Below are 12,310 nucleotides of genomic sequence, written 5' to 3'. Positions count from 1 at the left end.
ATCGTTTACACGCAGCTGTTCTAGCTGTAGCTAGTCTGTGTTACAACTGCACATGACGTAAGTTGTCTGCCAGGAAAATCACGACACGTATGATTACGTTTATGTTACAAGGTAGACAATCTTTTGTCATCATTAGACATCATTCTAGCGATATGCACAACCATGCTATAGTTAGCCAAGCAACTATAAAACTTCAAATTTACACAAATAGGCAGACTTACCTTTTGAGAAGAAAGCAGGCAACGTCGGCATCCCTTTTAAAATCCTTGCTCCTTATGAGCTCTTTCCATCTTGGAAAAGCCACTCCAATATTAACTTTGGTCTTGTTGCTTTGCGTGTCGAGTTGTCGTTTTAATTCTCTTTTTAACTTCCTTGGCGACTCCGTTACATGTCCTAGAGAATAGGCATGATCCTCCATCTTCAACCGGCTTTCAAATCTGCCAGCAGTCGCTGAGTTCTCTTCTCCCCTCCCTGGCATTCATCACAGTGCCACTGAGTGTAAAAGCGCGAAACGCGGAGGTATGTCCCTCTTTGGCTAATGTATTTTAAAGATGGAGGCGCAACATGGCAGAATACCTGTATCTTACACCCCACTGAATGATTCTGAATGGCAGATTATACGCTTACGATAATACTTTGATTAGTTGGTGGAAGTAATTACAAATGAATGAGCACATATTTGTGTGAACAAAGGTGTGTGTGTGTGTGTGTGTGTGTGTGTGTGTGTGTGTGTGTGTGTGTGTGTGTGTGTTTTTTACAGGAACGTTGATGTGGAGATGCAAAGAAGACAGAACAATAACATAGATGCGGAGCATGCTATTATTACACGTAGACAGATCTCAGACCATGATGAGAACACCACACGAGAGTCTCCTGAGGTAATTTTAACAAAGTTTTTATAAATATTTTTTAGGTGAATGGGTGAGGAAAGGAAATTAAGGATGGGGGAAGGCTGTTCTGGTAGCTATGGCAGATGCCATGTTGCAGCCAGGTGTTGCAATGGGGGATGTAGAAGTGTAGTTCTGGCCTGTCCTCTGAGGGCTTTGGCATAAACGCTTGAGGAAATCCACTTTTATTAGCTCTAAACAAACTAACTTTTAGGTTTACTATACAACAGAACACTGTATATTTAAACCGGGTCATTTGGCAGAGCTGCTGATGTCAGATCTAACCTTGGATCAGTCCCCCACTGTGTCTTCTTAATGAGGCTCTTCTGTCTCATCTTCTAGAGCTGGGAGATCATTACAGAGGATGAGTCCACCTTGTACCACAGCAATAACCAGCTCACATCAAGTCCACCCCACGGGCCTGCAGAGTCCCACCCGTCCCGCGCCGAGCTGAGAAACACTCACATTTCTGGGGCCACAGCTGGCGAGCTGAGCAGTTACCAGACAGTGAGTCTATTTCTGTGGTTACTGTAAAGTCAGAAGAGGAGAGACTTACAATATGATTAATATGAAACAAGTGCGGCCTCGGGCCGCTCCGTAGTTTGGGAAATTGAAAGTGAGACTGGGCAATACTGGAAAAACATATGGGAAAGGGAGGCAACACACAACACCAATGCCCAGTGGTAGATCTAAGAGCAGTAGATGTAAGAGCAGCCCACAGCAACCTCTCAGAACAAGACCCAGTAACCATCACATTGGCAGACATCCAATAGCTAAAACATAAAAAGGAGAAGGCTATTACAGGCCCGATGTCAAATATAGGCAGTTGTGATAGAGTTAGCAATCCCAGGCAACAGTGGTTCCAGTGGTTCCAGTGGTAATCGGAGCATTCGGGGCTGTACCACCCAAACTGGGACAATGGCCCCAGCAAAGTCCAGAAACAACATCTGCGATGTCTGTCCAGAAGAGCACAGTCCTAGGTTAAGATATTGCGCAGAACCATCAGGCTCCCAGGACCCAAGCTTGGAGGAAGGATAAAGACTGCCCAGTATTTATTTATTTATTTATTGTTGTTGTCTTTGACATCCTTCCTCTGTCCTGCAGAATCATGCTAATAATTCAAGCCATTCCAGTCTCAGAGGAAGTGCCCAGACTTCAACAGGAGAGGAACATCCTGTTAATCCTGTGGTGAGGCGTTCAAGATAAATCTATCAGTTCCTGTGGTGTGAAATGAAATAGTTTTTAGCAAGGTTATATGTTTCATTGTTGGGTTTGGGTTACTTCATGAGTTTGAGGTTTTCAGTATTGATCACTGTATTCATTTTATGTAATTCAATAGCTGATTCCAACCTCAACTGGGCTGCCTCCAGGCTGGGAGGAGAAGCGAGACAGTAAAGGGAGACGCTACTTTGTCAACCACAACAGCCGAACCACTTCATGGACACGACCCCTCATTCAAGTACAAAGCTTTTATTCTTCTTTTATTCATATTGATACTGAACAAGTGTAAACATATGTATGCTGATACTCCAGTGCCAATTTTAAGCCAAAGTTCTCCATACCTTTCCGTATTATATTTTTGTATAATATAACAGAAAACCTCAGAGGCACCAGTAGTAGTAGCAGCAGCAGCAGCGGCAGCAACACAGAGTGGTGCAGGTGTAGCCCAGAGCCTGACTCCACCCTTGCCATCCATGTCTCCAGAGGAATCTCCTCAGCACACCCCAAGCCCAGAGGCCACACATAAATCTGGCTTCCTGCCGGCTGGTTGGGAGGTTCGCAGTGCTCCCAATGGAAGACCCTTTTTCATCGACCACAATACTAAGACAACTACCTGGGTGAGAAAGCAGCAGGCTTCAGATGTGCTTTTACCTCCAATTGTAAGTGGTGACCTGTTCCTTTAATGGCCACTAGGGGCCGGCTCCAAGAGAGTCAATACAAAAGACATACAAAGTCTATTTATTTCCACAACCAGAAGGTTACCAATTGCTAAATTAACTATTTTAAAAAAAAATGTTGTTTAAGTATTTCCTCTTTGAATGAAACATATCCTGTTTGTTTTTCTCTGAACAGGAAGATCCCAGGCTAAAGATCCCTGTGCACATGAGGAAGAGACCATCACTTGATCCATCTGATCTTGGCCCTCTGCCGGTAAATTCAGCAGTTACAGAAAATCATGTGGTGTACGATATATACAGAGCTGAAAGTATTGCCTAATTTGATTTAATAGTCTAAAGCACTCCCCTGCATTGTTATGTGTTTTAACCCATATATATATATATATATATATATATATATATATATATATATATATATATATATATATATATATATATATATATATATATATATATATGTGTATGTATATGTATATATATGTATATATATACATACATACATACATACATACATACATACATACATACATACATACAATTGTCTTTCTTTCTAGCCTGGCTGGGAGGAGAGGGTCCACACCGATGGCAGGATATTCTACATAGATCACAGTGCGTATGACATTTAATACTGAGAATACATCTTGGACTAAATGTATGTATGTTTCCATGTTAATGAATGGCCTCTGATGTATCATATTTCACAGACACCAGGAACACACAATGGGATGATCCCAGATTACAGAACTCAGCTATAACTGGACCAGTAAGTATAGATTATATTTGACTGATTATTCTTCAGTAACATGATATTACCACACAATAAAAATAGTTCTGTATAGTTTACAGGTTTCCTGTAAATGTATATCATTGACCACAGTGTAGGTCATAAGGTTAAGATGGATTTGTCACTGAACACTGTCCTTTGTTGAATATAGGCAGTGCCTTATTCCAGAGATTATAAACAGAAGTATGACTACTTCCGTAAGAAAATGAAGAAACCGGTGAGTGTTCTCAGAGCAAAAGCAACTGTGACTGAAATTGTTAACAACTCCCTCTACTTTGCAAATACTTGATAAAACTATTCTAATAAGGACTGGTGTTGCCTTTACCTCTGATATCAGTTCGTCACTTTCACATATGCTTTATTTTTTCAACCCGTAGATGATCATAAACTTTCTTCTTAATGAACACAATACATTTCTATGTAGGCTGACATCCCAAACCGTTTTGAGCTGAAACTGAGACGTAATGCGGTGCTGGAGGACTCGTACCGGCGCATCCTCTCCGTGAAGAGGGCAGACCTGCTGAAGGCAAGACTGTGGGTGGAATTTGAGGGAGAAAAAGGACTGGACTATGGTGGTGTGGCCAGGGAATGGTTCTTCCTCATGTCCAAGGAGATGTTCAACCCGTACTATGGACTGTTTGAGTATTCTGCCACGTGAGTCCAAACACTGCCTCTTTTTTTAATCCTCCTAATGTTCTTATACATCATTATGGTGTGTTTAGACGAGTACAGACAGCCAAACCAGTATTGTATTGCACAGTCCATACACATTTAGAGGAACATGCACTGGTTCTCTGACTTGTATGAAGGAGCAGTAAATGAAAGACATTCAGGACAGATATTCTGCCTCTAGGTCTGGAATGTCTTAGCCTGACAAGCCAGACCCACATCAAGATGTTGGGTCTGGGAACTCACCATTGACGGAGCTCAATCCGAGGGGCAGGATAAATGGTTGTCTTTCAAATTCCCTCTGCACGCAATAGGATAGCGCTACAACCAGGCAGAGCAACGAAGAAGGTAGCGAAGCTAGTTGATAGATTAAACTTTTGCCGTATCCGGTCGGCAAAACTCCGAACACATCTTCCTTTTTTAAGAATGATTTCAGTGCCGTTTTTTCTTTCTTTTCTCAAAGAAAAGCTTAACTCCAAGTCTTCCAGAAGACCGCTGTTCTCAGCAGCAGCAGCCATAAGCCCGCCTACCGACTCTATACACGATGTGATTGGCCTGACCAGAGTTTGGTTTCTCCAGCTCGCAAGCCAACGGAGAGTTGCTAGACGACCCTGGCTGCAAAATAAATTTGCTGCCACTAGGGTGCGTCTACATTTCTAGGCTAGGAATGTCCAGATCAATATGTGGAAATACTAACTCAGAGACATGCACATAATGTATCACTGCTCATATTGTGCAGTCACTGACTCTGTGTGTGAGATTTCTCTTGTTGGGAAGATACATTTATGTTTACACAATGTCAGGCCACATTAAGATTCAAAATGCTCATCTTCTTCACCATTGAAATCTACACAATGTGGTCTGGAAAACTGTAATTGTGAAATAATTAAGTAAGTGATATTTACATAACTTGTGATGAGCATCAATAAAAATACAAACTTCAAGTAAAAATTGCCCATACAATCACAGCATTGTATTTGTTATAATAGTGGCAATTAAAAAAATACACCTAAAATAACTGTAATTATCTTTTGGCAGGAAGCAGGACAGCTGATTTAGGATTTAGGAAAATGTTTGTTCTTTGAAGTTCCTCTTCATGTTGTGTGATTTGTCTTCCAGGGACAACTACACACTGCAGATTAACCCCAACTCAGGTTTATGTAATGAGGACCACCTGTCCTACTTCAAGTTTATCGGACGCGTGGCAGGCATGGCCGTGTATCACGGCAAACTGCTTGATGGTGAGTGCCACCTGATGGTGTAAATGTTGGTAGAGGGGAGATCAAAGGGATTAGAGCAAACTGTGTGATTCTAATAGATCCAGACATTTTTTGTTTGTGTCCTTCAAAGCTTTCTTCATTCGGCCTTTCTACAAGATGATGCTGCAGAAGCCCATCACTCTCCAGGACATGGAGTCTGTTGTGAGTGCCACATTTTTTCACTGCAAATAATTGAGTGCACACCTCAAATCAGGTCATCTGGAAGACATTCATTTTGTCCGTTGTCTTTTCAGGACAGTGAATATTTCAACTCCTTGAAGTGGATTTTGGAGAACGACCCGAAAGACTTGGATTTAAGGTTCACCATCGACGAAGAGCTGTTTGGACAGGTGTGTTCAAACATGCCGTCTTTGCCTCTACAACTTTTAATTTGTGGTTAATAAGTGGTTTATCTGTGTAATTTATACGATATATCCCAATCTTCCTGTTCAGACTCGCCAGCATGAACTGAAGCCGGGCGGCGCAGAGATTGTCATCACTAATGAAAACAAGAAGGAATACATCCAGTAAGCAAAAAACATTTTTCATCATTTTAAAAGTGTTAAAATGATGGTTTGATGCTAATGTGCTGTTTTGTGTTTGACAGTCTGGTGATGCAGTGGAGGTTTGTGAACAGGATACAGAAACAGATGACTGCCTTCAAAGAGGTAACATTTGATTTGATACATTGTTTGTAGCATACAACAGTAGAAAGTATTAAACGGTATAAAGTGAGAATAAGTCATCATTTTGTGTTTTAGGGATTCTTTGAGTTGATACCTCAAGATCTGATCAAGATCTTTGATGAGAATGAGCTTGAGGTAAGTTTTCCGATGTGCTGAAATTAACCAGATTCATTCCAGAAAGATGAATAACTGTGTGTCCACCTGTCCTCCACAGCTGCTCATGTGTGGTCTTGGAGATGTGGATGTGAATGACTGGAGAGAAAACACCAAGTACAAGAACAGCTATTGCTCCAACCACGCTGTTATCCAGTGGTTTTGGAAAGTAAGACAACTTTCCATGCCTGGAGCCATCGAGCTGAGCTGTGGACCTTTCAGAGTTTATATCTCCCTTCTAAGAAGAGCTTTGTATTAGTTATTTATTTGTATATCTTTTTGTGTTGTTCTAGACGGTGCTGTTGATGGATGCAGAAAAGCGAATCCGACTCTTACAGTTTGTGACAGGAACATCAAGGGTCCCAATGAATGGCTTTGCTGAACTCTATGGTGAGATAACGCTTTTTATTATTGCCAACTACATCGTTGTTAGAAAGTAGTTTCTTGCTTAATGAATTAGTCTAGATTATTCACTCTAGTATCCACTTATGGAATGAATGTCTTTAACTCATCAAAACTTTTCCCTCTATACTGTATACACTTGTCTCCAATTCACAGGTGACTTGAACTTTTTTTATTTTTATTAATACCAGTTAAAATCAAGTTGTATGTGTTTGTTTGATGGTTTTATTTTCCAGGGTCTAACGGACCACAGCTTTTCACTATTGAGCAGTGGGGAACACGTGATAAACTCCCCCGAGCCCACACATGGTAAGCACTACACTCTTAATATTTTCCAACATTTAAAAAAAAAAAAAGGCTGAAGCAGATTGTGCCAAAAATGCTTTTTGCCCTACTTGATCCTGATTTGTTGGTTATGTTCAGCAGTGACAAATATGATCACTTTACTATAATGTGGCTCAGATGTTCAGAGCCTGAGAATGTCTCTAAAGATGACATTTGATGTATTGTGTGCACATGATCCATTATTGATAATTATCTGTGCATGTGAAATTAAAAAAAAAGATACATTCGGGGCTTCAGGGGCTTCACAAGGATGTTCTGTCAGGCTCAGAGAAATAAAATAGCATTATTACTGTAGAGTTGTACATCAGCCCTGATTAACACTTTGCTTTCTTAATCTTAGCTGACACTGAGGTTTTGTGTGGCTGTGATAATGAATGAATGAATGATGTGATAATAAAAAGGGCTGGTATAAAATAATATCTAATTAAGCATAGTGGGTTGAAGCCCTCTAGTGGCTGGATACAGTCATAGCTCTCACTCTGCTGTTTGAGAACAGAATACTGTCATTTGTCTCGGTGAGACACCTCAGTATTTAAGGGAGAATTTAAGGGAGAAACAGGGTTTTTGGAGCTTGACGCATACCAGGGACTGAAAAGTCTGCCTATTTCTGCACCACATTTGCCAATTCCTTTGTAAATCTATCTCTGGAAAGCCCCTCAACATTATGGAGGTGTGATATTAAATTGCTTTAAGAATTGTGAATGACCAAATGGCAGCTAAAGTTGATTCCTGCAAAGGTTTATTTTTATTGACTCCAGCTTGGATGTGATTTCTTCCTTAATTCCTTCATTGTCTTTACTTTCACCTCCATAAAGCTTCAATCGACTGGACCTGCCTCCTTATGAGTCTTTTGAGGAGCTGAGGGAGAAACTTCACATCGCCATTGAGAATGCACAAGGCTTCGATGGGGTGGATTAGAGCTTGTGCTGTAATTGAGCTTAACTGACATTACTGCATGATGTGGTGAAGACGTTGATGAGAGAAACGAGCTGTGCGTCAGATTCGGGTCTTAACCTGTCAGCTGTGTGACGGATGAAGGACGTACAACTTCACTTTGGTCCTCTGTTGAGGCACACGTGGAGAAAGGACATTAAATCTGGAGTGACAGAGGTATTTAATCACTCTACGTGTTCTAAAGTTTACAAAGCAAACATGCAAAGCTGTATACTGCATAACGAAAACATCTAACCTTAAACAGTAGTTTCATTTGGGCTGAATTGCCTCAGAAAAACGTTATGCTCAGATTCTCACATCAGGTACTTGTGAGGTTTTATCTTCACGTTGTAGTTGGTGGGAAATTAGTTTAGTTGTGTTAACTTAACTTGTCCCTTCACCACATGTTAGTACTGGAAAGAGTGGGCCGTGGCTCAGAATACTCACTAAGTTATGTTTAACATAAGGATAACATCAACTCTTGATATTTGAATTTAAGAAAAAAACGGAACTCACAAACCATGTTTCCTATCATATATATACTATTCAACGTTTAAAGTAAAGTTAACAAGTCTGAAATCCCTTTAAACATGACCGTGGCTCAACTGGAACAGTATTGCAAAGAAAACGTCATCCAAATGTTGAAGGCAGCAATGTGTCAGAAGTTTTAAACCTGTATGATCAGATGGCAATTCAACCTAAATAAAACAGATGTGAAGATATTTTTTCCTATCATTTAAATTCTATACATAATTATATTTTTTTTCATTCCATCACACTAGAATCACTCATGCAAATCCCAAATATATGCACCCCAAAAGCATTGGTAGCAGAAAATGTGCAAGTTATATACGTAAGTAAGTTTGAGCGACTACACTGAAGGAAGGTGTATCATTGAATCATTATAGTAGTGATGTACCAATGCCAGGACCAGTAAAAGGCTAAACTAATTTTACAGTAGTTTGTATCAGACTACATGCAGTGTTAGATTGTGCTGAAATACTATGCATAATTGTACATATTGATAAGAGCTCATTGAATAACACCTGTTTCTTTTAGTTTTTCAGTTATTTCATAAATATACTGTACATATTACTTTGCTTTCAACAAAATGATGAAGCATTTATTGTTAAAATTGTTCACTCAAACTTGTGAAATTGGCAAATAACGGTTATTGGTGCACCTCTACATTAATACATCATTTTCTTTTATGATCAGTACACTCTCATACTCAAGGTTAACATTTACCGTTTGTGTAACAGAGAAATAAACAAATGTACATACACATAATATGTCCTGGTATTAGTAGCTTACAGAAACATTATCCAACAGACTGACGTTATCACACACTTTGCATACAGTATGTCAGAAATTATGTTTTGTTGCCTTTTGTCAATGAGTGACATCATGTTTTCCTCTACTCATCACGGGTGTCCAATTGCAGCACGGTGCTCTGTTTTTAAGAGTACAACTTTTAAAAAGATTTTGTTGGTTGTCAAAATGTGTATAGATTTGTCAGTTTTCAAAATGAGTAACACTTGTTCATACCTTTGTAGGAAAGCAACTGTTTTTCAGCAGTAGTTTTTAACATTTTCTGAATAGTAAAACAAAACGTGTTTACACTACCTGCCATGTTTACAGGTCGTTGATAAAAGAAGATATGGTGGGATGGTTCTTGTCTCTGACAACACAATTTTATACTTTATGCTTTTATAAAGTGAAGCACTTTGTTAATATCGATGAGTCTTACTTCTGAACTGTCTGAATCTTTGCCAATCTGTCACCTGCAGACTGTTTAAACCGCTCTTTAAGAAAATGATCCTATGCTTCAAGTGCATATGTGTTTTTAAATGTTTACATGTGAACATTGCTGAAAATAAGCACATTCTCTTTCACTTATATTTAAAATGAAATACAGAGGCCTTCATTTGTAATGTATTGTAGAATTTGATTGTTTATTGATGTTTTAATCTCTAAATGGAAGTACTGTTATATATATTCATACATGTATCATATATATATATATATATATATATATATATATATATATATATATATATATATATATATATATATATATATATATATATATATATATATATCTCTATTGTCTACTGAAGAATACTGAATAGATCAACATTTAATTTCTGATATATCAAATTTACTTGTTATAGAATGTATTATAACACCTATAAGTGCATTACAACAACATACATGCATACATGTACATACAACAGTTTAAAAGGTAGAATGAACTGTAGCTGTTAAATACCAATTTGATGACATATATCACACCAAATTGAATATAAATATTTGAAAAATAAAGAAATGTAAAAACAATTATCCAGTGTCTTCATGTTTAACTTTCCTTCTGATGTGTATTCTTATTGCAGTTTCTCTCCTTTGATTTGATGCACTTCAGGTATTCTATGGAGTGATCTCAACCTAAAATGCATTCACTAACTTTTAATGATTTCCGGTTCTTTTCACACAGTTCTCAGTAACACTTACTTTAACTATTTATATGCTGTATACAAACATTGCATACATTGTTAATAACACTATATTGTAGTTATAAGCGGATATAAGTATTTATTAAAGTATTTGTCAACCAGTACAACTCCTCCTGTGGCACCTATAAGTGGAAGCTACAATATAAATAATATAATCTAAATATGTCTCAATTTGAGAAGTTAATGTTAATTGTTGACTAATAATGTACATTAATAAACACTTAAATATGTCCTTATCTGGGTACAACTACATTACAGTGTCTTAATATACTCTTTATAAATGCATAAAAGGAGGGTTAAAGTTAAAGTGCTGCCCAGTTTTCTTACACAACTATCACATAGAAAACATGATTTGCAGAGCATTCAACACAAGCACAAGACATTGAGTGCAGAGTTCACCAGACAGGCATCTTTCTGTTGTGTTGGCTAACTCAAAGTGTGAGAATATGTAGAGGTACAAAACATGTGACTCTCTAATCAGGGTGAAGTCACATGTAAAATGACACACCAGGCTGTAAAGAGGAGGAAAAGCAGCTGTGATGTAGTGGTAGTCCAACTTTGCAGTATCATATATTGGACAACGTTGGACGTATTACACAAATTATTGGACACACCGCTTCCTATTTCCATATTTCAAAGACTTGTATTGACCAACAAGGAGCTCCAGACTGAGGAGGAGGTCAGGGCCTCTGAACTGAACTCACCCAGCTCAAAGAAGAGCAGAAGGATGAGACTAGGGAGCAGGAGAAGGACTCCCTCTATGATTTACTGAATGTTGAGCTGCTGGAAGAGTCTGAGGGATGACTCTGGGAAACCCTGAAGAACTGCTTTGTGCCAATATGCGTGGGTTGCTGCCCAGTTCTATTGTTAATGTAAGATTTTGATATGAAATAGCCATCTAAATAAAGGCTTTTTAATTTTTTCACAAGAAGAGTGCCTTGGACTTTTTTTCTCTTTGATGTTTTTGTTCCCTTTCCAAAGAGCACCTTCATCCTTTGTTTTGAACTTCTGAGCACTCCCAACTTCTTTTCTTCCTAAGATACTCTGAGAGAAAGCTTGAGAAGAAGAAAAAAAGCCTCAACCTGCACGAAATTCAGACACTGCATCGGTTTAAGGAAGAAGGAGGAGGAGTCATAGTTCACCTAAAACTCTTCAGACATACTTGCATTCAAAATCTATAAAAAGTCAATAAAGTATTAAAAAATTAAAAATGGCTGCCTACTTTGTTGTATTTTATTGGTATTGTTGAATTGGAGACAAAACATTCCACTGCTATTCAAAATAAAACCTCAGATGCAAAATACAAAAACGATTTACGCTATGCGTTCTAGTCTGCTTGTCTTTCACATTTTCAAGAAAAAATATATACTGTACTGATATACGCATTTCATAACAGTCATCATCAGCCATCCAATGCTGCAACAGCTGATAAAGAGGCTGTTTGTAATCATTCCAAATTCCGTTGGCTAGAGTGTTTTAGTCCCTAATGATCTTAATAATGTTACAGCACCTATATTACATTTGTGTTTTATATTGTACATGGTCCATTACAAATAAACAATATTCTGGAGGAAACACTAAATCCCTGTTTTGGGGTATTTTCTTTCCATGAAAATGGTCACATTTAAAAACACGGCACAAAATGTTGGCAAAAGGTTAAAAGGTGACAAAAGGCTGTTTGTCAGTGGCTTCAAAAATAACCCAAAACCATCCATTAATTAGGTAGGCCTAATTATAATTAAGAAATGTATTAATGTTTCAATTAAATATTAATGCATTAA

The 12,310-nt window shown here is 38.3% G+C and overlaps 1 protein-coding gene across 4 annotated transcripts in view; it reads left to right on the top strand.

Annotated features, from left to right (window-relative positions):
* Positions 1-9,750, top strand: part of nedd4a (NEDD4 E3 ubiquitin protein ligase a) — a 39,247-nt gene extending 29,497 nt beyond the window's left edge. For 2 of the 4 annotated variants that reach the window (XM_031314139.2, XM_031314137.2), the window contains 20 exons: positions 761-878; positions 1,230-1,394; positions 1,992-2,075; positions 2,227-2,346; positions 2,483-2,767; positions 2,961-3,038; positions 3,340-3,394; positions 3,490-3,548; positions 3,721-3,786; positions 3,994-4,223; positions 5,358-5,479; positions 5,589-5,659; positions 5,752-5,847; positions 5,951-6,024; positions 6,105-6,165; positions 6,259-6,318; positions 6,398-6,505; positions 6,630-6,726; positions 6,975-7,047; positions 7,899-9,750. In XM_031314139.2, coding sequence (XP_031169999.1) covers positions 761-878; positions 1,230-1,394; positions 1,992-2,075; positions 2,227-2,346; positions 2,483-2,767; positions 2,961-3,038; positions 3,340-3,394; positions 3,490-3,548; positions 3,721-3,786; positions 3,994-4,223; positions 5,358-5,479; positions 5,589-5,659; positions 5,752-5,847; positions 5,951-6,024; positions 6,105-6,165; positions 6,259-6,318; positions 6,398-6,505; positions 6,630-6,726; positions 6,975-7,047; positions 7,899-8,001 — 2,125 coding nt within the window. In that variant the 3' untranslated portion in view covers positions 8,002-9,750. The remainder of the gene's footprint in view (positions 1-760; positions 879-1,229; positions 1,395-1,991; positions 2,076-2,226; positions 2,347-2,482; positions 2,768-2,960; positions 3,039-3,339; positions 3,395-3,489; positions 3,549-3,720; positions 3,787-3,993; positions 4,224-5,357; positions 5,480-5,588; positions 5,660-5,751; positions 5,848-5,950; positions 6,025-6,104; positions 6,166-6,258; positions 6,319-6,397; positions 6,506-6,629; positions 6,727-6,974; positions 7,048-7,898) is intronic. The other 2 variants (XM_031314140.2, XM_031314138.2) reach the window with 1 other exon arrangement.
* Positions 9,751-12,310: the final 2,560 nt, after the last annotated feature.

Source organism: Sander lucioperca, chromosome 3 (genome assembly GCF_008315115.2).
Source record: "Sander lucioperca isolate FBNREF2018 chromosome 3, SLUC_FBN_1.2, whole genome shotgun sequence".
NCBI lineage: Eukaryota > Metazoa > Chordata > Actinopteri > Perciformes > Percidae > Sander > Sander lucioperca.
Note: the sequence above shows the minus strand (reverse complement) of the source record. Positions and strands in the feature narration are given on the sequence as shown.